Raw genomic sequence first — 25,699 nt, 5'->3', positions numbered from 1 at the left:
GTTCTGGCTCACTTCCTTTCTTCTCCAGAGACCCCACCTCTTTTCCCTTCCCCTGTCTATACGGTATAAAGGATAGCCCAGTGGTTTAAGCATTGGCCTGCTAAACCCAGGGTTATGAGTTCAGTCCTTGAGGGGTCCACTTAGGGATCCGGGGCAAAATCAGTATTTGGTCCTGCTAGTGAAGGCAGGGGGCTGGACTTGATGACCTTTCGAGGTCCCTTCCAGTTCTATGAGATAGGTATATCTCCATATATTAATTATTACTTGGAGTCCAGCCTAGTGCTGTGTATCCTGCTCTCTTGCTCTCTTCCATCTGTCTGTCCATCTATCCGTGCATGTATGGAAGTATTGATTCCTCACTAAAATCACCCTTCAGCACTATGCATGCGTGCATTGTTTTTATGCACAGAATTCCAACCATTGGTCTCAATATCTGGCAAACGATTATCTCCTTCCCGATCTAGTCCTGTGGAATTTAATGCTTAAATGCACTATTTATTGGAGCCAAACAATAAAAAACACCCATGCCAAAAGCTCTAGGCACCCTAACAGGTCATTAGAATTACAGTAACACAGTAATTACAACCCAGCAGCCTTAAATACTCCTAGACAGGTGAGATGCTTAGCCAGCCAGCCAGCAGCGTCAACTAATCGTAAACGGGTCACAAATGAACTTAGCTAGCCAGTAAATCAAAGCAACAGAAGAACCCCTTTCCCTCCTCCCTATGGGGAAACCCTCAACTTCCCCCAAAACGCCTGTTAAGGATGTTGCTGCAAAGGCAAGTTACCAAGTTTTGACCAAGGGAGGGCGAGTCTTGAGTGCCTTGTGATGAATGACCTGCCAGCAGCTTCCCCTTTGCTATAAGGACACAGACTTCTCCGGGGAGATCACCCCACCCAGCCACGGTTTAGTACAGGTTTTTTACACACTTCCTGAATGGTGAGCACTAGGATACAGACCTGTTAGGTCCCAAAGTAGGATTGTTCCCTATAGCACATTCCCCAGTGTCCTGTCTGACCTGGTCCTTGTGTTCCAGGCTTTGGGGCTGCTGCTGTCCCCCTTTTCTTTGGGAAACTATTCCACAGACTAATGGATCTCATGGTTGGGAGGAGTGGCTTTCCTGAGAACCTGCCTAAACACCTAATTTTCTTAGTTCTTCCTCCCTTAGAGGATAATCACCTTACTGGAGATAGAGTGAATTAATGTTGATAACTTGCTTTGGAAGTTGGAAGATGCTTTTCAAGTGCAATTTATTATTGCTCCTAATTATGCTTCCTTGTGCACCCCAAAACCATTTTCTCCATCCATGGGGTTTGCACCCTTCAGCTATTTGTAAAAGATTGCTAGAATTTCCCTAAATCACCACTTTGTCAAGCTGTAGGTAGCTCTTCCTTGGCTGATGGAGCACCCCTCTGCACTGCCCTGGAAGTTGGCATGCATGGCTTGTTTTGCATAATTTACTTCCCAAATCATCATTTCTCCTCCCACTCTATCTTCAGGGACAGGCTGGGATTGCTATTTGTTGAAATGCATACATGGCTATTCCACAACTGTTCTGTCCCCTGCTTCAGGAACACTTTAGGCCTTTGGCCAAGACACCCAGTTGGACTTGGTGGTGGGGTGCGTGTGTGTGTGTGTGTGTGTGTGTGTGTGTGTGTGGTGTGGGAGGATGGAATCTTTAGTACAAAACTTATGCTCCACATTTCCATAACCTACCCCTTGTTTTCCTCTTGGTCTGGAGAGGGGGGAGGCCAGATCAAACCAATATCCTTTCCAAACCAGCTTCCATTTTACTGGGCGGAGGAAGAGGTGGGAGCCCACTGCAGACTCTCACTAAACCTAGAGAGTCCGCTGTCCTGGGATAGGAATCCATCTACCCTGCAGCATTAAGGGGGGCTGTGTGTGCTGCTGTCTCAGGTGCTCTCTCTTATTGCCAGCCTCTTGTGAGTGGAGTCTCCCGCTCAGCAGAGGGAGGGACTATGTTCAAATACAATGGGAGCCCAGTATCACTCCCTCCCCTCTGCCCTGCCTCTGTGTCATGGTGTTTCTGTTTAGTCCTGTCTTCCCAGGGCCAGATATCTCTAGTATCATCTTCTCTGTTTTGTTGAATAACTTTGCTCCCTGCCTGGGAGCTTTGGAAGGGGCAGTACGGAGAAGGAAAGGGGATCAAGATTTTGTCCTGTCTGGCCTGGGTCAGAGGAGGGCTGTATGAAGACTGTCAGGAGGAGCCTGGGAAAGAGGTTAGCTGAGACAGGAGCGGGAAGTCCGGCTCTTATTCTTGAAGTGGCTGGTAAGCTGGTCATACAAAACAAACAATAAAAGAACCTCAGCTCCCCTCCCCCTACTCACTGGAACGTTTCTTGGCTCTGTACCCAAACTAGCAGCTGAACACAGTGGTCTTGCTTATAAAATGCAGTGTAAAAAGGGTGGCATTACAGAGTGGGCCAGGGAGGAGGTTTCAGCACTGACACTGCTGAATGCACAAGGGGGGCTCTGGGCTGGGAAGGGGGCCTGTACTGCTGGATTGCAGCATGCAGGAGCAGCCCAGCACTGCAGGGGAGGGCAGTGTGCTGCAGGAGTGCAGAACATGTATGGGGGGAGCATCACATGGTAGGGCTGATGGGGGAGGGTTCTGTGCTGCAGGATGTGGTGGAGAGGGGTGACGCTGCAGAGTGCAGTAGCAGGATGGGGGCTCAACCAGTGCATGGCACTGCAGGATGTGAGGTCTGGCTGAAGGGAGTACTGGTTCTGCTTTGCAGTGCATTGAGAGGCCTGCTTGACCATCCAGTGCTTGGGGAGAGAGGGGTGGGAGAGGGAGAGGGAGGTGTTTTTAACAGTAGAGGTTTGGATCTTCTACTCAGAAAAGCATACACCTTTTGTCTGTCATGCCCCGATCACATAACCCTCTGGACTGCAAAGTCCCTTCAGCTCCTGACTGTTATTAACCAGATGTGCCCAGCAGGTGCTAAGTAACCCTTCCCTCCAACCCTAGAGACGTGGTGGAAGCCCCTCAGCCTGCCAGTCAAAGAGGGCAGTTGCACCGTCTCTGAGCAGCACCAGCACGGTGACACCGACTTCCCTGCTAAGCCAGCCCTGGAGCTGGCCCCAGCGCGCACACCGTGGATCCAGGGCCCCTGTCCTTCGTGTGCCTTTCTGCTAATTGGCCTTTTGTCTGGCCATGTTTGAGGAGGGATGAATGCGTGTCGTCTGTGTCTGTATGCTTGTGGACGATAGATGGCCCTTGCCTGGCCCCAGAGGAGGCATGGTATGTGCTGCAGCAGTGCTAGCTCCCCGCGCTGCCTAGCCTGGCCCCTGCACCCAAGGGGCTCCCTCTGGAGGGCAGAAGTTCGTTAATTCCCTGCCCGGACTGTCAAGGGGGCAGCCAGCCATTGTGAGCCATGGTGGCGGCTTTGGTGGTTAGTTGTTTGGGCTCTTTCTTTAGGCCACCAAACAGCAGAAATGGACACAGATCTTGGGTGCTGCCAGCCTGGGCCGTAAATAGCCTGCCAGCCTGAAGGGGAAGTGTTCAGAGTCCCTTGACTGCCCCACCCGAATGGGGAGATTGCCTGCCTGGCATTTCTTGGGCGTTTCTGGAAGCAGCGCATTCGCAGCCTACCTGAGCAGCTCCAAGCTGTGCGAGAAGCAGTTGCTTCAGCTATCGAACTAGGAATCCAAGTTTCAGACAGAGGGACTTGTTATGTTGGTATGGCAACTACAGTAATTAGCTCGCGGGGAAGAGCAAGGCACGGAATAGGGGCGTGAGCATGCATGAAGGCCACACACTTGGAAGAGACTGGCAGCGTGCAGGGCTGTTGTTGCTGGGTGGGGAAAATGCAGAGGAATATCCTGTCCCACAAGGGACGCTGGCTTTCTCCTGTGAGGCTGGTGGAGACCAAGTCCCTTTGCGGCTTTTACAGATGATCCACCCCCAGTTTGGTTAGCGCCCTCTGGGCCCCGTGCCCCCCATGCTGGGTATGTGGTGTGGATCCCAAGGTAATGGTGACATATTCCCAAGTGTCCTCTGCCCTATGGGGGCCAGCCCCCGAGGTCATTCAACTCCCTCCCGTGCATGTTTTTGCCTCCAGAGGCATTTCCCTTTCCCTGAGTGCTAGGCATGCTCGGACTCTGACGTGAGATCTTTACCCCAGACTTAGGATAAGAGGTAACCTCCTCACGTGGGCTCTGGGATTCATCCTCTGTGCTCCTCATCCAGAGTCACAGCCACAGGTGACCCTCCTCTTCCCTTTGAGCACTGGGCATGTGTTCACCTTCTGATACACAATCAGGTGCTCACTAGCTTGTGCCATGATCGCCCTCCGCTAAATGTGGAAACGCATTAAGCAGTGAAGACACATGAGCCAGTCCAGGGGTAGGCAACCTATGGCACGTGTGCCAAAGGCAGCACGCGAGCTGATTTTCAGTGGCACTCACACTGCCCGAGTCCTGGTCATCGGTCCGGGGGGCTCTGCATTTTAATTTAATTTTAAGTGAAGCTTCTTAAACATTTTAAAAACCTTATTTATTTTACATACAACAATAGTTTAGTTATATATTATAGACTTATAGAAAGAGACCTTCTAAAAATGTTAAAATGTATTACTGACACGCAAAACCTTAAATTAGAGTGAATAAATGAAGACTCGGCACACCACTTCTGAAAGGTTGCTGACCTCTGATCCAGTCTCTGGGGATCTCTCCCCTTCCCTGTCCTGTTCCCTGCAGCATCGGGAGAGTGGCTTTAGTGCTTCCAGAAGTGCCTTGCGGGAGCTGTGAGCAAACAGTATGCCACACATTTACCTTTTGAAACATGTGGGTTGCAACTCCTCTTGGCTGCCCTGCCCTGTTGGTGGTGGTTGCTCTGGTGCCTCAGTGCCACTCGAATGGGGTGTGTCTGTGTGCTGCTGCATTTCTTCCACCTGTCTGCCTGGGAAGATGTTTCATGCACCTCTTGATCTGTGGAGACTCTATGCCGGGGTGTCCACTGAGGGTGCTTTCTCCTCACTGTTGCCCCAGCATCTCATCATCCAGCCTGCATGTGTTGCTGCAGACCAGCTCTTCCCTTCTACCTTTAAGAGGGGAGCATGTCCTATACCACAGCAATGGGGTCAGGGGATCTTGCAAATGGGATCCAGGGGTCTGGCACATGGAGAATCTGACAGTCTCCTGGGAGGTGATGGGCACAGCACCAATCTGCCCCCAGGAGATGTTGAGGAGTGGGATTTTTACTCTGTCGGAGCTGTTATACTGTAGAGCAGGAGTCTTAGACTTGCAGCCCATGAGCCTCCCCAATGTCGCCCGCAGGGCTCCAGCAGTTTTGGGGCTGGGTCTCTCCCTTGGGCCCTGGGCGCTCCCCTCTCAGGAGCCCCGGCCTCTTCCTGCAGTCCAGGGGTGGGGTGGGGCTGTGCCTCCATGTGCTGCCCCTGCCCTGAGTGCCCCTGCGGCAAATGGGATGCTGTGGGGGCGGTGCCTGGGGGCAGAAGCACGTGGAGGCCCCCTGGCCCACCCCACCTTAGAGCCCCAGGTAAGTAATGCCCCCCTGCCCCCCTCCCAGAGCCTACACCTCCTCCCCCTCTCCACATTCCCCCTCCCTCCCCCAAACTCCCTTCTAGAGCCTGCACCCCCTTCCCCTTCCCACATACCCCCTCGCACCCCCAAACTCCCTCCCAGAGTCAAACCTCTCACTCCTTATGCACCCCCCCCAGAGCCTGCACCCCAAACCCCTAGCCCAGACCTCATCCCCCACTCAAACTCTGTCCTAGAGCCTTAGGCAGGTGGGGGGGGCGGAGTTTTTGCTGAGTTTTGGGGGGACGGGTTCTGGGTGGCATGAGTGACATTGGCCTACAGAGAGGATTTGAGGACTGGCACTGACCATAAGGTAAATTGAGTTTGAGACCCCTGCTGTAAAGTTTCTCCCAGGCAGCAGACCATCAGTGTTTTAAAAGCCCTTCACTGTAGCACACATGAACAGGATCTGAACAAATGGTGTGACTGATGGGGGAACAAAGTGGGACCAGGTTGTGCAGAACAGGATAAGAAATGCCTGTGATTTCCCTGCTGTGATCCAGCGACCTCTTTGTGCCAACTGGCAGAGGGCATGAGGGTACTAAGAGTTGCAGGGATCCCCTGGCTCTGGTGTCTGTGTACTAGCCTGCAGAAGTGACATGTGAGGTCTCTAATGAAAACCTGTGTTAAGAGGCATGTGGGGATGCCATGTAAGAAGATGTGTGTATCTATTGGCCTTAAGAACATAATTTCCTTGTCGTTAAAGGCAGGTCAGTCAAAGGCAGCATGCCTTGAGGCATACTTCTCCAACACACTTATTTCCCTGGGGGACTACTGTGTATTGTATGTCTCACAATAGAAGTCTATTAGCATACTGAGTCCAATGCTAATGAAGATCCTGTGGAGACTTCAGAAGAAAATTGACAGGAAGAGGTAACTGTGGGGAGATGCTCCCTGTTTTCAGGTGATGATCAGACATCTAGTCTGTCCTGTCGGGGTGAAGAAGACTCCATGGGATCCTTCACCAGGACATAAGCAGTGGGTTTGCTTCTTGGGAAAGGGCTCTCAGCCAGGCTTGGCTAAAAATGCTGGGAAGAGCTTTGGGCAAGAGACTTCTTGAGATAGGGCGATAACTTGTCCGCTGAGCTTAGGCCACAGCAAGCCTGTTATGATTTTGTTTTCTATGTGAACCTTTGTTTCATTCTGTTTGCTATCATGACTCTGGTCTCTGTTAAATAAACTTGTTCTTTCTTTCTCTATAAACTAGTCTGAGTGCAGTGTGTTGAGCGAAGCTGTGTTCGAAGGGGAGCTAATAGGCAGCGATGTACTTGTTCATTGGGGAACAGCGGGGCTGGTAATTCTGTTGGCGTCCAGTGGAGCAAGGGCTGGACAGTGCAGGGGACACCTGGTGAGATGGGGGTGTGCCTGACGCTAGCCTGGAGAGAGTGAGGTCTGGAGGGGAGTGCTTATGTGAACGGTAGCTGCTAGTGGTGTCAGTGAGCTGACTCCGGGCAGGCACAGACAAGGCTCCCTCACGCTAACAGCAGGTGGTAGCAAGGTGCCTCCCCACCTTGGGTACCTGTGAGGAGTGTCACACCTACTATCTCCTGAGCTCCCATCTATGCCTCTCTGGCCTACGGCCCCTGTAGGGAAAGATCAGCGGTGACTGGGGTGACATGCAGCAAATCTGTCTCCACCCTGGAGCCTCCTTCCAGTGTTGTTTTTTAATATTAATTTATTCATACAATTAACCCTGACTGTGCTGTCAGTCTTGGTGCTGCGATTCTGCCCTGATTGAGGAATTTGACCTTCTTCGTCCCCGGAGGCTCCTGGCAAGTTGCTAGTGTAGCATTCAGCGTCTATCTGAGAGCCCGAGACATCAGTCTCCTCCTCCTCCTCCTCCAGCGCAATCACATTCCTTTCCCCCTACTCCTGGCAGCAGAGGATACTCAGTATTAAGGTTCCTTCTGAAAATGGAGAGAAGGTTGCCATGTGCAGAAATCTCCTTCCTGTTTCCAGTCCACCTCCCTACCCCACCTGAGGGGAAGAAAACTCCAGTGCATCACCTAGCAAGTTTGCTGAGAGAGGAAACAAAAATATGCACGGGGTAAGGATGCGGCTTGTGGCATTGAGGTAGATGTGTCAATAGCAAGGCTCAGGGAACACCTTTTTGGATCAATTGCTTGATCAGTCTGTCTTTAGGCGCTTTATATCCTCCTCCCCTTCATTCCTAAAATGCCACACAATTTTGAATTCGTCTGTCCTTGATACCCCTCTGTGGGTTTGAGAAATGCTGTGATTGCCACCTTACATGTGGGAGCCGTGGCACAAAAAGAATAAATAACTTGTCCCAGGCTAGTGCCTGAGCCAGTGGACTATCTTTGCTCCCTGCAGCCATCTTGTAAATGGGGCCAAGTAGCTATTGCTCCTCTGTCTGCATGGTGCGATGTGGTATTCCTCTTTGTACAGCTCTGACACCCAACTGTGGAAACTGCCTGCTAGCTCTTCTGTGCTGTGGCTTTCTTTCCTCAGGCTTTATACTGCTGCCCAGCCCTGAAGTATCTGAGCACTTTCCATGCATAATTGATAAGCAAAAGTGCAGTCCCTAATGGACTTCAGGGAGTCTTTTTGGCCCTTTTCCTTTCTTAAGGTATAAAACAATGCCTGGGAGGGGTATGCTTTGTCTGGTTTTGGGAGAGGAGCGGGTAAATAGAAGATAGTTTTTGTCATACATGTTATGGCAGAAAGGCTTTGTCAGAGAGGAAGGTTTTGCAGCATTTCCTCGTGAAACTGCTGTTTACGTGTGGCAAAAGCAACTTCTTTAGTGCCATACTGGTTTTGTTGGTGCATGTTGTAGCCAGTAGAAGAGGGTACAGTGAAATTAACTCTCACCTTCCTGCCTTTCAAATCCCTCTTTGGGTGGCGGAGAGTATGACCACTCCTTGCTCTTGACCAGGCCAGCAACCCCTTCCCTTCAAAAAACCACACAGTGTGCATTATTGATACGCCACTGGGAGTGGTCTGATAAGAGGTGGAGGGAAATCCTATGGTGTCCAGAGTCCATTTAAACTTGCTGCTCAGTGCCATCAGAGTACTACATGAGAGACGAAGAAGCTGAGTTTGGTCAGTAGAAGTGGCATCTGCAGCTACTGCTGACTTATTAATAATAACTAAGAGCATACTTTTGATCCCCAACATTATGTAAGAAATCAGAGAACTTTAGGAAGTCTCTGGTTTCCTGTCCAGAGTGATGGAACTAGGTCTCAGCAAGTTTAAGGGTTCCTGAGAGTGGGAGTTTAAACTTAAATGGATGAAGAAAAGCATAGAAGACTTGAAGGTGCAAATTAGTCCCTTGCTGCAAAATCTATTTGATGCTAATTTGATTCCCGTCTTAAAACAACTCAGAAGTTATCTTAGCAGCTGGCACAAATTGACTGTCTCCTGGATTGGCACAATGACAGCAAGTGAAATGAAATGATTGCCCGGAATTTGCTTCCTCTTCTGGACTACTCCCATTCTTTTTCTCAGAAAGGTAATCTAAAATGAAGATACCGTTCAACAACAACAACCACAATTACATGTATATGTCTCATGCGGGACGACTGGCAATACGCAGGCGGCATTACTGGTCAGCTGAACTATGTACTCTAGTTGGTATCAGGAAGAGAGAGACACTGGTACAGAACAGAGTTGGAAGATTTCCTTGATTGTTTAATCTTTTGGATGACTTTGGTTGCCTCCACAGATAGATACACAGCATGTGTTTTTTAATTATAACACTTAGGCCATGTCTACACCACATTTATGTTGGCAAATTTTATGTCGCTCAGGGTTTGTTTGTTCTTTTCATACCCCTGAGCAATATACGTTTTTGCCCACATAAGTGCTCGTGTGCACAGCACTATGATGGTGGAAGATGCTCTCCCGCCAACGTAGCTACCGCCACTCATTGAGCTGGTTTTGTTATGTCGACAGGAGAGCTCTCTCACATCGGCCTAACACAGCTACACAAGCAATCTTACGGCTGTATCGGTACAACTGTGCTGCTGTACGCTTATAAGTGTAGACATGGCCTTAGTTTGTGACAGAGTAAGTGACAGTCTCATCCTGCCCCTTTCTAGCTTCCCTTGGGAGTATTTGGACTTTGAGAGAAGGATGGAGTTAGAGCAGTGGATGTCGCTTCACATGCGGAAGCTTCACAAAATACATGTAAACTAACTTGGACCATTTTTCATTTGATTTTTGGCTAAGATGCTGTTCTGATGTGCCTGCCCGTCTACTGCCGCCCCTGAGGGTCTGAGCACCTGCACCTCTGTTAAAGCTGATAACATTGCCAGCACCTATAGCTCTTCTTGTAATTATGGGTATTATCGTAGTGCCTGAAAAGGAGACTGTGATAGGTGCCTGCATATACTCTTACATGCTTAACTTTTAGTCATCCCATTTTTTTGAGTATTAGCCTTCCTGGGACTTCCACATAGAGCTCACCTTCCATGGCCATCTTTGTAAGTGCAGGTTCCTGATACAATGGGAACTATCTACTGGAAAACAAACTTCTCTTGAGCCTGAGGTTCCTAATTTGAAGAGAAAAGAGCAGAGGTGCCATTTGTTTACTGGATTTACTTGCATCTAGAGGCAGTCGCTACAAGGTGTTTTTTCAGTGATCACTCACTCTCTCTGCAATTCAGTTGTTTTAGAATGGTGTTTGCTACTTTCTGGAGAAGGTGTGGGAGCAGACACATCTTCCCCCATACACTTCTGCTCGGTGTAAATCCTGATTCCATTTCTTGAGGTTACTGGACCCCAGATTCACTCTGGACTCTTTGGAACTTCTAACTCTCATCTCCTCCCCATCTCCCTAACATGAAATGAACCCACTTACTGACAAACTTGCAACTAGCAAGAGGTGGGAAATAAGTTTTAAGATGGTCCTGAGCTGAACACTAGAAAAAGACCTTGGCTCTTAGATGTTGTTGCTTTGATTTTGAAAGGTTTGGGTTACCTGCCTGGTAGAAAGTTCACACATCATGAGAGAATGGATCTTTATGGTTTGGCTCCTAATCTGAGAGAAACACAATTCCTCCATCAGTGAACAATGTTTTTTCTTTATGGTAATACTGCATGTGTGTTCTGACAGCAGTAGGCTTCCTGTTTGTCCCTAGAATCTCCTGTCTTGGTTCCTGTTTGCCATCTTCTTGCAGGTGTATGTTGTATTTTTTTTATGATTGCTCTGCAAAATCTCTCTTACTCTTTCTATTGTCTTAATTTTTATTCTCATGGCCTGAAAGTCATCTAATGGCTTAGCTTTAAATGTCGCCGTCTGCTTGTGTTTGTCAAGGGTGGGAATCCTCATAAGCTGGTGTGGTTTTTGTTTGTACTTTTCCTAGGACTTTCAATTGAGAGAGCTATTGGACAGGTGTGTGGGGATGGGATGAGAAATGTGCACATACTCTTGAAATCTCCTGGGTCAGAGTGTATATATATCCCCTTGGGGGCTGTTGGAAAGACTTTGGCTGGAAAGTAGTGTTTTCGGTTACAGCTGCCTAAAGCTGTAATGAAGACCCTCTTTGCGTCTCCTGGGAGTGAGAGGCGGTAAGAGCATCCACAGCTACAGATGAGGCTGTTGGGAGGGGGAGTTGATATTATGCAGCATATGCATAGCAGGAATGTCATGCTGCTGTAATGCACCTGACAACTAATAATCTCTTCCAATGTTCTCTACGCCCTCCTCTCAAGTTCTCAAACCTCCGCCTCATCTCCTTTTTAGATTTATTGCAGGCTTCCAAATCATTCAGGTCTGCCTTTTGGAGTCAGAAGGAAACACAACAGGGATGGTTTTCCCTTTCCTTCTCTGTCTCTCCCCTTCTCCCCCCTTCCCACCCCCATCCCCACAAGCTGATTAGGCACAATGACCTTTTTTATCATATCTTTTTGTCTGTGTTATGTAAACATTCCCGGTTGACAGCTCTAGACTGCTGTGGCTTGCAGATGTCCTGTGTACTGTGTGTCTGTCTGAAAGCATTCTCCTCCAGGCTCTGATGGCCCTGCAAGAAAAAGCTTCCTAATTATAATTCTCATGGGAGGCATTTTGAGCTAGTGGCTGGAGCAGGGAGGTGGGACTCCTGGTCTCTGTTCCTAGCTATGTCGTTGGACAAACCTGTTGTACCTCAGTTTCCTCATCTGTAATATTTACATATTACTTGTATGTAATGCAAGGGGACTGTGAAGCTAGATAGAAGTTCTCAGTCTTCTGAACATTTCAAACGACTGAGACTGGGGAAATGCACGTGATAGTGGTACAGGAGTGTCACTGTAGTTAAGGTTACATCATGACACCTGTTCAAAGGTTGACCTTTCTAATTTTTCGAATATTGACATGCTTCGTTTGCTTAGATGGATTTTTTTTAAATTTGGTGTGCTTTAAGAGGGTGAAGGCTAGGCAGTGACCCAAATTTGGAGTCATTTAAGCGAGGGCTTCCAGAGAATAAGCCCCCAAAAGAATAACCATTTTAAAATAAATCCCTAGGTGAGACTTTTTGCGAAGTCAGAGACCAAACTGTTGAAGAGCTAGGAGTGAAAATGGTCTCAATCTGTTGAGTTTTACGCCCGGGATTGCATGGTACTCATTAAATCTTTGGGGGATCTGAGTTCAGAACAGTATTTAGGAAAATGTACACTTTTACACTGCACACTCTCCTTTTGTCTTCCATACACAGTGCTTCCTGTGTGTATATGCACACGTGTTGGTGTTTGTTTTTCCCCAGCTTTGTTAGCAGTTTCTATAAGATGGTCCATATGTTGTAGTGTACAATCACTTTCCTTACACCCTGGTCTTGCAACAAGTGTTTGTTTTAACTTGGCACTTGCGAGTAGTCCCATTCAGTTGAGTGAGACTACATGTATGTGTAAAGTCTATGAAGCAGAGGGTCTGACTTTCCACAATCACTCATGGAAAAGCCCATTCTAGATAGCACCTGAAAACTGAAGGGCAAATACAGATTTTGTATTTGCATTAATAATTTTAAAATTTAAATACGTTGTCTTTTTAAAACAATTTTTTAAAACATCCACTTCTTTAACTATCTGGTTATTAAGCAACGTTTTGCAGAGTAAGAGTAGTAATGAGGCTTTTTGTTAGCTTGGAGTTGCTCTTTCAGAATAGTAATGCCAAGAGAAGTAGTGTTATCTAAAATGTACAGCTTCCTGATTGCTGAACGAAAATCCAATAACTGTACTTGCTTAAAGGCAACCTGGCAAAGGGATCTCAGTAATCACTGTCCTAATGTGCACATCAAGTATAAATATGTTTTGCCCTTCAGTTTTCAGGTAGGTTTGTGTTAATCATAATATTACTCAACACCGAGTTCTGTATCATTTCTACTTCACCACAAGCAATCTATTTAGAATGGGCTTTTTCGTCGGTGATTGTATAAAGTTGTGCTCTCTGCTTCATAAATTGTGAAGAAGTTCAAAAATCAAAAGATTTTGGTTTATGGCTGGAAAACATTGCAGCTGACTTAGAAAGATATTGTAGAGGATACTGTACCTTAGCTTTGTGAGGTATTAGATATTAAGGGCAAATTTTTATCAATGAGGATAATTAATATTTGGAACAACCTAGCTATGGCTGTGGTGGATTCTCCATCATTTGGAGTCCTTTACATTGTGACTGGATCTCTTCTAAAAGATGTGCGGTAGCTCAGCTCAGAAGTTATGGAGGGCAAACCAGATGATTGTAATGGTCCCTACTGGCTATAGAATATGAATTCCTCAAACCCAGGTCAGGATGTGTTGTTTTATTTATTAGCTGCAGAGTTACAATTGCTGGAGATTTGGGGGGTATGAAGGAAGGAATATTTCCTTGCTTGACAGATGATGTGTGAAAATCTGTGAAGTTTGATCCATGGGAAAATGACTGACCTTCTGAACTATTGGTAAGACAGATATTTGAACACATGGCTGCCTTTTGTCACTCCTGCTGAAGCTGCGAGCTAGTTTAGCAATCAGCAAATCTTACAAACGTCTCTCCTTGGCTTCTGAGGATTCCATGAATGCACTATTTGTTTAGTACCTTGTGCCTGACGCTGATCCCTGTGACTACCTTTTTTCTTACTTTCTTGGTTTTATGTAATCTTCCTTTATTTGTGACCACAATAAACAGGCCAATAAGATTAGAAAGAGCATTAGGAAAAGATTCAATAGGAAGCCACGCTGTATTACAGGGTATGGTGTTAGACTAGATGGGACCAACAGGCCTCTTTACCTCTGATCTCTGGTCAGAGATTGAGTGTAATGTGTGTGGCAAGGAAGAGGGGTTTAAAAGGGCCGTCTTGTCTGGTGGGGCCCTTCTCGAGTCTGGAGTTGAAGGGCTCTCTGTTGCCACCTGGAATCAGATTCATGATCCCCCAGAGCCCATATGAGTCAACCTTTCTGTGTTTGCTTGCTGCCCCGCAGGCTGAACAAGGCTCTTGCTGTTGGGGGCTGGAGCAGCTGCACACGGCCAGGAGGTGCCTTCCCTCTCAGAGCTGTGCTGGAGTTGGCCTGTTTGGTTACCCTGGAGACAGTTCCTCGGACCAGAAATAGTTTGCTGTACCTTGTGACTGGAGTGCTCTCCTCCTCCTTCCCTGGTCTGGGGCCAGCCCTTGTGTGTGCTGGGAGATAGGAGTGTCAGGCCATGGCCCCGTGTCACAAGCTCTGGTGCGGGTGGGGACACAGTCAGCAGCCTGGTCCCCTGCTCCTGCTCCCTGCAGTGACAGTGTAAGGTTTCAGGGGAGTAATTGCGCTTGAGTTATGTCCCCTCTGGTGTTTCAGTGGTTATGTCATATCTGTTGAGGCTGTGACGCTGTAAGCTGGCTGTCAGGGCCCAGCAGCTGAGTAGCACGTGATGCACTCCTACCTCTCTCTCCCTTCTCATTTGCTCAGCTGTTTGGCCTTTGGCTTCCCTGTGTCCTTACGCGTTGCAACAGGTTCTCTACAGGCGTCACTTGTTCACGAGGGCAGCATGATCGGTGTGGGCAGCAGGGCCCCCTGATCTGTAGGTGCTGCCAGGTGGAATTGGGAGGCCCTGAGTGGGAGGGGGAAGAGTTTATCTTAATCTCTGACCACTGAGATGAGACTGATAGGAAAGGGTGCCTGATGCTCTACTCACTTATGGTTTGAATGGTACCAGGCACCCAGCAGGCGCAATGGGAGGGTGGCCTTTTCTGGAGAGAGCCTGCAGCTCAGGAATGTTCTGCCTTTGGTGTGTCACAGCCTCCATCTCATCCCCAGGGGAGGCAGCAGTCTGTCTCAGATCCCTTTGCTGTTTGTGGCCATGGCTTTAGGCTAGTACAGTCTCTGGCCATTTGGGCCCTGTTGCCCTCTGGAAATATTCTGTGTTCAGTTCCTTCTTTTTCAGCTGCAATCAGGTTGTGATACTGTGCACTGGTGCAAGACATTCTGGATAGAGTTACACAGAACTTGGGAGTCTCTTTTCAGAGGGCCTTGGATCAATATTTTTATCTTCTGTCTTCTCCTGACTTCCCACCCATTGAAGTGGGGGTACAACTGTGTCTACACTCCACCCAGCCATCACGGTTTCACATAGCTAACCTCAGCCTTCCAAGGGAAGAGCTTTCAGTGCAGTCTGGAAGTAGCAGGTTACCTTGCAGCTGCTTTGCACAACTTTTGCTGGGAGGGATACTGATACAGGCAGAAACCAAGCCACTCCTTTATCATTACAGGGCCCCTCCAGGCATTCCTGCTTTCTGCTCCTTATTTTGGGGGTGATTCTGGAACGGAACAGTGAAAACATCATAACTGCTAGGACTAGGAAGGAGGGAAGTGTAAGAAAAAGATCCCCCCTCAGTCCCCAACAGCAGCAGATGAGGATGTGAGCATCTCTCAATCCATAAAATCAGGCTATTTGCTACACTGGAGCAATGGGAAAGCTAAGACAAAAATCCTGCAGGTCCTGGGCTGCCCAAGAGGGAGCTATTGTGTGTGGAGCCTTGCCTTGCTCTCCCTGTGTTGCAGCTGTGTTGTTACCTGAGGCTTTCAGGGGCAAGAAGCAGGGTGGTGAAGCCTGGTGAGGAGCCTGTCAATTAAAGCATGTTTCATTCCTGCCACTGACCACACTGTGTAATCTAGCCAGCCAGGCACCTGCCACTCATGCTGCAGTGTTATTCCCAGGGGGAAGGTTTGCTTGCCAGAGAGAGGGCCAGGGAGGACACACGTTTTCAGCTCAGCCTGATGGAGATGCAGAAAGGAAGAAGTGTAGGAGGGGGAGACGGGGTCAGTTCCAGTTTTCTCTGCCTTCCCCTTGTGTTGGTGGGCAGGGAAGAGGAACAACGCTGACTTCTCTGTTTCTGGGGGTCTGCATCCCTGGGAGAGCTGGAGTTTAGCAGCTGTTAAAGTTCCTTTCCAAATCTGGCTCTTTTGTGTCCTCTCTGTGAAGCCTTTGCTCTCCCCTCACACCCTCAGATGAGTGTTGCTCCCTCCGGGCGGCTGTGGGCAAGGAGAAGATGAGGCTGGGGAGAGCCAAGGCTCAGTCAATTTAATGATACATCTCCTTCCTCTTGGCTCCTCAGTTACTGGAAAAACCCTCTGTTCCCTGGGTAACATGGGAAGAGCCCCTGCAGCTCCCTTCCTGCTTCCACATGTATTAAATTTTAGGGGTGGAGAAGCCTTTTCCCCTCGCCTTGATATTTTCTCTTTTAATCCAGATGACAGCCCTGCTTGGACTGACATTGCCTGTCTGTTGCAATAAAATGTGCTTAGCACTTAGCAAGCATTTCTTGAGTGCTTGATCAGCATTCCACCACAGAGCCCATGCACGGGCACTGAATGCAACTGGCAGTGCTCCCCCCTCTGCTCCTCCAGCCCACGTGATGGCTGTGCATTGCTGTGACTCAGTTTATCTTATTGTCTCTTCTGGAAGGTGGCTGAGGTGATTGTTCCTTTTGCACTGAGACCTGGCAGAACTCATTTCACATGAGAGTTCCCAGGTATCTACTCACAAGCTCCTTCTTGAAAAGAGGGCCAGTCTCAGAAGCCATTGAACTCAAATTGGTATTTCACATCTGTGGCAGAGACTAGAGCCCAAAGCGTTCCACCCCGCACTACTTGCTTTAAAGGCAAGTTGGGAAACCCAACTCAGCAATGACCGTGGCGGGGTGGGGGGGATGTCATCCACAGCCTTCATTATGTGCAGATGCTTTGCCCGGTGCAGCCTCGCCCCATGACAGTGGTGAGTTCCTGGGAGACTGCTGCATTCCAGCATTTCTAGTCTCACTTAGCCTTCTGCTGACCTGTTGATTCACTGTCTCTCTATCCCATCGAATCTAAGCAAGAATCTAGTTTGCAGTTTTCCAGCTTACACCCTCTTTCTCGCTCTCTCTTTCCAGATCACCAGAAACTGGAACGTGAGGCCCGAATCTGCCGACTTTTAAAACATCCAAATATTGGTAAGTACCTCCGTGAGGGTGTGGCTAGTGCTTGCTAGACTGTTCCTGGGAATTGGATGGTGAATGCTCACTGCCCAATTCTGGCCTTATTTGCCAGTGAAGCCTCATCGGTTATTCCTTCCTTCCTTCTGCAGTCCCTGCATACAGAGCCATCCCAGTCCGTTCTGTGACGCTGGAGATAGAACCCTGAACCTCCTGGCTTAGGTGTGCACACATGGTGCTCCATGCTGTGCACAGAACTGTCCCAGATCCGGCTCTGTAGCCTTTTTGTTTGGCATTCTGCACCTGGAGCGGGCAGCTGTATTCACCCCACTTCTGCCTCTTGGTGCTTCCTCTGTACACCCCTGAAAAGGCTGCATTCAGTGAGATCCTCAAGTCTGAAGTACAGTGGGCTAAGCTGTCAGCTCTCTCACCACAGCGGTCACTAGCTCTAGAAACAAAAGAGCTGATGCTTTGTTTCCATTCTTGAAAATGTTTTGTCTTCTGCTGAATGTGGCTCACACACGGTTGGTTTCCATGGTTATCCTGCATGCAGGTTTATTTTCTTTCTCCCAGCGAAATGGGGAGATGGAGAGAGAATTGCCTGCTTTGAAGGCTTTAGTGTCTGGCTAAAAATAATTGATGGAGTCACTGGGATAGCTTTGACTTGTGATTCAAGGAGGAGAAAAAAATAACTCAACTTCTAACAAAAAAAACTTATTTACTAAACTGCAGAAACAGGAGCGGGATTGTTTTGCCTTCTGAAACTCCATGGAAGTTTGCCCATCAGTCCTGCTCCAGTGAAATTTGCCATTGTTTGCTAGAAACTGCCTTGAGCAAAAACTTTGAACCCTATTCATTACTGTTATTAATGTATTTTATTGTGATGTTGGTGTTGGAGCCTACCTCGGAACAAATCTGAGGTGGTTGCACATCTCTGGGGCAGAATGCGGAGTAACACCTTCGAGCAAGTGGCAGGCTCTAATATCGCTCCCGTAGAGCCATAGTGCCGTGAGCCGTAGGGAAGGCTTACCTTTGTCACAGCTGCCCTAGGGGATGACATGGGTTTTCTTTCACACAAGTATCCATGGTGGTGGTGGTGTGCCCCCCATCCTCCCCAAATATTTATAAAAAGTGAATTGGAGCCATGGTGCCCGGTTTGACAGTGCCAACGACTAACCCCAATAGCCTCAGAACAGGGTCTGCCTGGGAAGCAGCTGCACAAGTCTCCTCCAGGCTGCTGCACCAGGGTGCTTGCATCCTGACCTGGATGGAGCAGCTCTGGTCGTAGTTCAGTCTGCATGGCCTCTGCGCTGAGACTGCTAACAGAGACGACAGGATGGCCCTTGCTGGGAGATGGAGATTTATGTCTTAATTTAGATTTATATGATCACTTTAAAAAGTGCTTGTCCAAAGCTCTGGGTGCCCATGGCATTATCTGAGAATACAGAAATAAAAGGCAGCAGGTTTCCCAAAAGGCAGGAGGAGGAGGAAGGCCCCCATCACTAAGTGCAGCTTCTTTCCTTCACGGCACTTGTCCCCACTCCCTCCCTAAAGGCCAGGGAAAGGAAGTGGCCCTTGCAGTGTGTTCTGAAGGCCAACAGGTATAAGCTGTTTCAGACCGAGGGAGGTGGTGAGTGAATTCCATTATTCAGGGCCCCTCATCCAAAATGCACTGCCAGCAGGTTTCAGACAGAGGCTGCTCCAGCTCTGCTGACTGTGGCTCTGGCCATGGGCAATAGGTGAGAGAGAGAGGGAGCCTCAAATAGACAGAAAACAGAGGCGTCCAAAATGTGATACATGTCACTAGTGACAAGTTTGAACAAGCTTTATTTAGAGCTGCATCACAGGTAAACCCTGAGCTTCCATACTGTCAGGGCAAACCCATCAGGAAACGAATGGACCAGAAGCTCAGCAACAGAGCCAGGTTAGTGGTACCAAACTCAGCAGGGCCCTCTTAAGTACAAAAGCAGCTGAGTCAGGGCACCCACTCACAGTTAATACTTGCAGCATGCATGGGACCGTATGTGCCTGAGCTCAGCGGTGCATGTTTCTAGAATGCCACCAGCCTGAGGAAATATCTTGGAGTGCAGGAAGACTTTCACCGGGAGGCTTTAAAACATGATCCTGTCTTCCCATCCCACTTTTTTAAAGTGATTAGCTTCTGTGAATAAGCTGGTCTATGACTCTCTTGCATGGTAATGTAAAAAGCTGCAGTGACTCATTTTGGTAGCTAATGTCCAAATTTTTGGTGACCCACAGTATTTTTGCACTGAGACTCATGTAGGAGAAATGGCCATCAAGGTTGTCTCAATATTTTTCTCCTGGTGTGAATTTTTCTTCCTTTTCCTCTCTCCTTCTTTAAATTAATCTATACATCTCTTCTAGGGTGACCAGACAGCAAATGTGAAAAATCAGGACAAGGGTTGGGGGGGTAATAGGAGCCTATATAAGAAAAAGACCCAAAAATTGGGATTGTACCTATAAAATCAGGACATCTGGTCACCCTAATCTCTTGTCAGGCTTTCAGCAGATTGTAAGGCTGCACTCAAGGATAGAAATACTCTACAAGCAGAGCTTGCTGCATATGGAAACTGACCAGGATCACAAAAACCTAGTTAGTTTCTCTCTGCAGTTGGATCAATGTGTGAGGAACTTCAGCTGGTATTGGGTGTGTCTCAGTCTTGTAATCAATTACCCGGTATCAGGGCCGGCTTTAAGCCAATTCACCCGATTCCCTGGATCAGGCCCCTCTCCGAAGAGGGCCCCGTGCCTAAGGGGGCCCCACTCCAGGGGTCTTCGGCGACATTTCGGCAGCAGGGGGTCCGCTCCGGGGATCTTCGGTGGCGGGGGGTCCTTCGGTGCTGTGGAAAACCTGGAGTGGACGTCCCGCCGCCAAGTATTCTAATCGGGCCCTGCGGGTCATAAAGCCGACCCTGCCTGGTATAATGAGCTTCACCACGCATGTGGGAAGACGCTTATGGCCAGTGGCCAACAGTCTTTTGGCAGAGGATTTTTTGTCCTAAAAAGAACTTGAAAAAAAATTTTTTTTAAAGGCAACTAGCAGTTGTAGAATTAATTTGAAGACCCCAAGTAGCTAGGGACAGGGTACGTTCAGTACACCACCAGCTTTAAATCCATGACATTCAGACCTGCCTGGGCCTAAAGGTTTCTGCTTGTTGCACTGCCCCAATATGCACTATGTTGGTGACATTGCACCACCACCAAACAGTTCCCCAAATTGGAGGCTGCATATAAGGAAGTGGGTTAAGTCATAGTCTTTTTGTTTGGAAACACCATTCTGAGAAGTACTGTGATACTGCAGTGAGCTGAAGCAGGCTATTACAGAGTGAACATTTTAAAGTTGGATGTGTGTTTTCTGTCCCTTTTCTCCTGGTTATTTGGGGCATGCAACACATGGCTTTGCAAGTGATCTGTTGGGTCTGAAAAGGCCAGCTCTGGTGTGGTAACTCCAGAGTGCAAAGCCATGACCACAGCATATGTCAATTGTGTACCAAAAATGGCTAAAATAAAGGTTATTTTGGGTATAAAACAATTGTGGGGCATGCAGATGGTGTGTCTATTTCTATTATATTTCCCTTGCTCTAACTCAGTGGTCCCCAACCTTTTCGTCCTACGGGCCGCCGACTAGCAACGTCATCAAGAGGTGTCGCCACCGAAACACCGCAGAAATTCAGCAGCTTTTCGGCAGATGCTCGACCGCTGGCCAGGACGTGGGTGCATTTAGGGCACCGCGTTGGGGACCCCTGCTCTAACTCTTTGTGCTGTGTCCACCCATCATTTATCTCAAAATGCCACCACCAAATCTCAGCACTCATTATGTATTACTGCTGTGTAATTGGCAGTTTTCTTGCTGTGTCTGGGGCTACACACTGGGGCCGAGGTAACCTCAGCAGTATACTACTTTCAGGGGCTGAGTTTTCAGTCCAGTTATTCTTCAGTCCAGAGACACTGTGAGCCTCTAGAGGGAAGAGACTGATGTTGAGGCAACTTCTAGAAAGTCTTGCTTTCCAAAGGCAAATTGCTCTAATGCAGTGTATCGAGCGCTGTCAACTGGCTGCCATCCAAATGTGTCTGGCTTTTTGTTACCATCCATTTCATTCCTAGCTGTTTTCATTGGGGAAGGAGCGATGTCCTCTGGGATTTCCTTCCCCAGCCCTTCAGTTTCTGATGGTTATGGCCTTGCTGGGGCAGGGAGATTCTCTGAAATCTATCCACACTGCTTTATGCATCAGAGGGGCTAAATGCTTTGTCTGTAGTATTCTGGAGTTCCTTTGCAAACTCAAATTCCCACTTCATCCGCATAACCCATTGCTCTGTGCTGGCCAGGAGCGGCAGTTAAGTGCAGTCAAATGGGATCGGGATTAATTGGTGACCAATCCACCTTCATCCTTTGTTTCAAAGGGAAAGCAAATCTGATTGACTCATAATGAGGGCAAGGAAATACACAGGAGAGGGTCTGGTCCAGTGAAAACTCCCACAGAGATCAGTGAGAGCCTTGCCTCCATAGGGGATGTCAGATTTCTTCTTTCTCTGTCTGATATGCCATTCAGACAGCTCTGGACAGCTTTGCAGAGCTATATCTGCATCAAAGGCTCGCAAGGCCCTTTCACATCTTTGAAAACCGGAGACAAGTTTTTTAACATAATGGGAGGGACAACCAGATACTTTCTCCTGCGGTGAGTTGCAGAACCAAGCCTCCCTCGCTGGAGTTCTAGCCAGTCTCTTCAGGAGGGATATTTAGGCTCTGCTCTCTTCTCATCCCTGAATATCGTGAGACTGCCTAGATAAAATGTACCTTTTTAAAAACAAACAAACAAAAACCCTGCTTGTTTAACAGGTAGCTCAGCTGTCAAACCAGATGTAGCCTTAGGGTATGGCTACACTTGAAACTTCAAAGCATTGCTGCGGGAGCGCTGCCGCGGCAGCGCTTGGAAGTATGAGTGTGGTCGCTGCGCCAGCGCTGGGAGAGAGCTCTCCTAGCGCTGCACGTACTCCACGTCCTCATGGTGTTTAGCTTGCAGCGCTGAGAGCTGTGCTCCCAGCGCTGCAACACTGTTTACACTGACGCTTTACAGCACTGTATCTTGCAGCGCTCAGAGGTGTGTTTTTTTTCACAACCCTGAGCGAGAAAGTTGCAGCGCTGTAAAGCGCCAGTGTAGCCATGGCCTTAGAATGAACACCTGGACTAACTTCACAACTACACTAGCATTTTTATCGGCAAAACTTTTGTCAGTCAGAAGTTTGGAAAAACATCCTCCCCCTCCCCCTAGACCAACTTAAGTTTCACCAACAAAAGTACCAGTGTGAATAGCTGCCGCCGCTCATTGGGATGCTTTAATTTTGCTGACGAGAGAGCTCTCTCCCATCGGCATAGAGCGGCTACCCAGGAGACCTTACAGTGGCGCAGCTGCAGTAAAGTCCGTAGTGTAGACATAGCCTAACAGAGCCCGCTAATTGAGATACTGTCTATACTCTGTTCTAGGGAGAAGAGATTTCAAACATTTTCTACCCTTGCTAACAGCAGTTCAGCTCTCTGAGGTCAGGATGCCCTAGTGCAGGGGTCGGCAGCCTTTCAGAAGTGGTGTGCCGAGTCTTCATTTATTCACTCTAATTTAAGGTTTTGTGTGCTAGTAATACATTTTAATGTTTTTAGAAGGTCTTTTTCTATAAGTCTATAATATATAACTAAACTATTGTTGTATGTAAAGTAAATAAGATTTTTAGAATGTTCAAGAAGCTTTACTTACATTAAAATGCAGAGCTGCCAGGGCCCGGGCAGTGTGAGTGCCACTGCAAATCAGCTCACGTGCCACTTTTGGGATGTGTGCCATAGGTTGCCTACTCCTGCCCTAGTGTATGAGATGTAGTGTTGGGGTCCTGAGTGCAGACAAGGCTACAGGTGATCACCAGAATCTTTTGTGTTGCTCAGGGCAGGTTTCAACTGTCTGATGCTAAATGTGGCCTTGCCTGCACTAGGACTCCTTAAAGTTACAACGGTGGGAAAATTTTTGAAAGCGCTACCCCAGAAATCAAGGGCTCCTAGAATCTGATGTATCCACCCCTTGACTATTTATAGACTTCTATCATGTCCTCCCCTCCTTTGACAGTGCTTAGTCAAAATATACAAATGTAGCTTTTAAAATCTTTGCTACTAAGTGAGCCCTGATCACTCTGGTTGTTTTCTGCCTTCTTCTGTTCTGTCGTGCTCTTTTTGCTGATTGTGGAATCCAGAACTGATTGCCTAAGGAGCTGGTGGTAATACAAATAATTCTGATGTGGCCCCACCAAATTGGCTCCCTGTTGCATGACATGGGCTCTTTGCCTCTGTACACTTCAGTACTGTCCCAGGCTTACTTTGCTCTTCCAAACTCCTTCAAACTGCTGTCCTAGGTCCCTTTCAGAACTAGTGCTGTCTCGGTTTCTCCTTCCCTTCAAATATCCGTGCTCCTGATTATTTTTCCAAATGTAACTTTTGCATCTTGTTGCTGTCTCCCTATGTTCTTCTCCGTCTTGGGCACTTCTGTTTTTAAGATTTGGGGAAAGATCTAGAGAAATCAGTTGTGGATAAACTTAATTTTTCTCTGATCCTGCTCTGTTTGATATTCCTTTATCCCCTGACGTACCACTTTAGAAGTCCATTCCCCAGGGAATCATATGTTGGTGTCTGTATAAATAATAGTTGTAGTTTCTGCGTGCTGAGATTATGGTGATCAAATGTGAGGATTGCTGAAGGGACCAGGAAGTAAATTTTTCTTGTGTATACAGCACTGCACAGTTAGCTGGGGATGTTGTAGGGTAGTTTCACCTGCTTATGAAAGGTTAGGCACTGATTACCTGTGGAGGCAGGAGACCAGACTTGAAGGGCTAATGGTTTGATTCAGAACTTCAGGCCTTCTTATCTTGAGAAACACATTCCTTGTTAACCAGATCTTCATTGATTATGTGCTCTGGAATGTTTTCCCACTACCTTTTTTTAACAAAATAACTCCAACTGTCCCCGTTCTAGCAAGAAGAAACTCTGGACGTTGTTTGCCATAAGCAGCAAGTTCAGTTGTTGTGAACTGCAGAGGTCTAGGCTGCCTCAGAAATTGGGTTACAGAAGATGTGTGCAGAGAATAGTTAAAATGCTGGCTATGGGTACTTTCCAGCAGCTCAGCCAAATTCACCTTTAGCAGAGCTCAGTTGACTTCTTTGATATGACACCATGGAAGAATTTGGCCCTCTGTGTTTAAATGCATCTCTGCCATGTGACTGCTTCTGCCTGGGGGAGGTGGGGGTGCTGGACGTGTTCCTTGTTCCTGTGTGAACCTGTTGGTGTGGAGGAGGAGGGACGGCCTGTGTTAAGTCCTTGTAGCAGGAGACGCAGTTCACTGCTTTCCCAGCTCTGTTTGAATGGCTCTGCCTTGGAACAGGCTCAGGCTGTTGAGTGGGTTGCTATGGTTCCTGGGAGTGCTTGTAGGATGACAACAGCGACGTCTCCTTATCTTCATTTTCCCCTCCTCCTCCCACCCCTCCCCCCGAAAATGCCAAACACCACCTCAGCAGTAGAGCTTTTCCCTCCCTTAAGTTTGTGCCAGCTGAGCTGTAGGTTTCCCTTTCTCCAGTTGCACAGGGTGCTGATGCTTATCTGTGTGCACTGCAGTGGGGTTGGGGGGTGTGCTGAGAATTGGCCAATCCATTCCTTCATGTTCCTGACTTGGATTCTTTCGTTCGTTCATTCGTTCTTCATCCCTTTCCCCGCCAGTTTTGTTCTTTCATCTTGGGAACTATATATTTCTCCATTACTGCCTCATCTTGAGGGCTGCACAGTGGCTCTTTTAGTCCCTGTCGGTTGATGTGTCTGCTGCACAACTCCAGCTTTGTGCTAGTTCATAGAATCATAGAAGATTAGGGTTGGAAGAGACCTCAGGAGGTCACCTAGTCCAACGCCCTGCTCAAAGCAGGACCAACATCAACTAAATCATTCGAGCCAGGGCTTTGTCAAGCTGGGCCTTAAAAACTTCTAAGGATGGAGATTACACCACCTCCTTAAGTAACCTGTTCCAGTGCTTCACCACCCTCCTAGTGAAATAGTTTTTCCTAATATCCAACCTAGATGTCCCCCACTGCAACTTGAGACCATTGCTCCTTGTTCTGTCATCTGCCACCACTGAGAACAGCCAAGCTCCATCCTCTTTGAAACTCCACTTCAGGTAGTTGAAGGCTGCTATCAAATCCCTCCTCACTCTTCTCTTCTGCAGATTAAATAAGCCCAGTTCCCTCAGCCTCTCCTCGTAAGTCATGTGCCCCAGCCCCCTAATCATTTTTGTTTCCCTCTGCTGGACTCTCTCCAATTTGTCCACATCCTTTCTGTAGTGGGGGAGGGCCCAAAACTGGATGCAATATTCCATATGTGACCTCACCAATGCCGAATATAGGGGAATAATCACGTCTCTTGATCTGCTGGCAGTGTTCCTACTAATGCAGCCCAGTATGCCGTTAGCCTTCTTGGCAACAAGGGCATGTTGTTGACTCACATCCAGCTTCTCGTCCACTGTAATCCTCAGGTCGTTTTCTGCAGAACTGCCGCTTAGCCATTCGGTCTCTAAACTGTAGCAGTTAATGGGATTCTTCCGTCCTAAGTGTAGGACTCTGATGAGGTTCAACAAGGACAAAATGCCGTTTGTTTTATTTCTTTGGCCCAATCCTCCAATTTGCCTATCCCTACCCTGCAGCATATCTTCCTCTCCCCCCATAGAATCATAGATTA

At 48.0% G+C, this 25,699-nt stretch overlaps 1 protein-coding gene across 19 annotated transcripts in view; it reads left to right on the top strand.

The window, feature by feature from the left end:
* Window positions 1–25,699, top strand: part of CAMK2G (calcium/calmodulin dependent protein kinase II gamma) — a 162,658-nt gene that overhangs the window by 47,161 nt on the left and 89,798 nt on the right. For all 19 annotated transcript variants that reach the window (XM_050960141.1, XM_050960140.1, XM_050960139.1 and 16 more), the window contains exon 3: window positions 16,888–16,947. In XM_050960141.1, the coding sequence (XP_050816098.1) occupies window positions 16,888–16,947 (60 nt within the window). The remainder of the gene's footprint in view (window positions 1–16,887; window positions 16,948–25,699) is intronic.

Source organism: Gopherus flavomarginatus, chromosome 6, assembly GCF_025201925.1.
Source record: "Gopherus flavomarginatus isolate rGopFla2 chromosome 6, rGopFla2.mat.asm, whole genome shotgun sequence".
Taxonomy (NCBI): Eukaryota; Metazoa; Chordata; order Testudines; family Testudinidae; genus Gopherus; species Gopherus flavomarginatus.
This window is presented reverse-complemented; position numbering and strand designations above follow the sequence as displayed.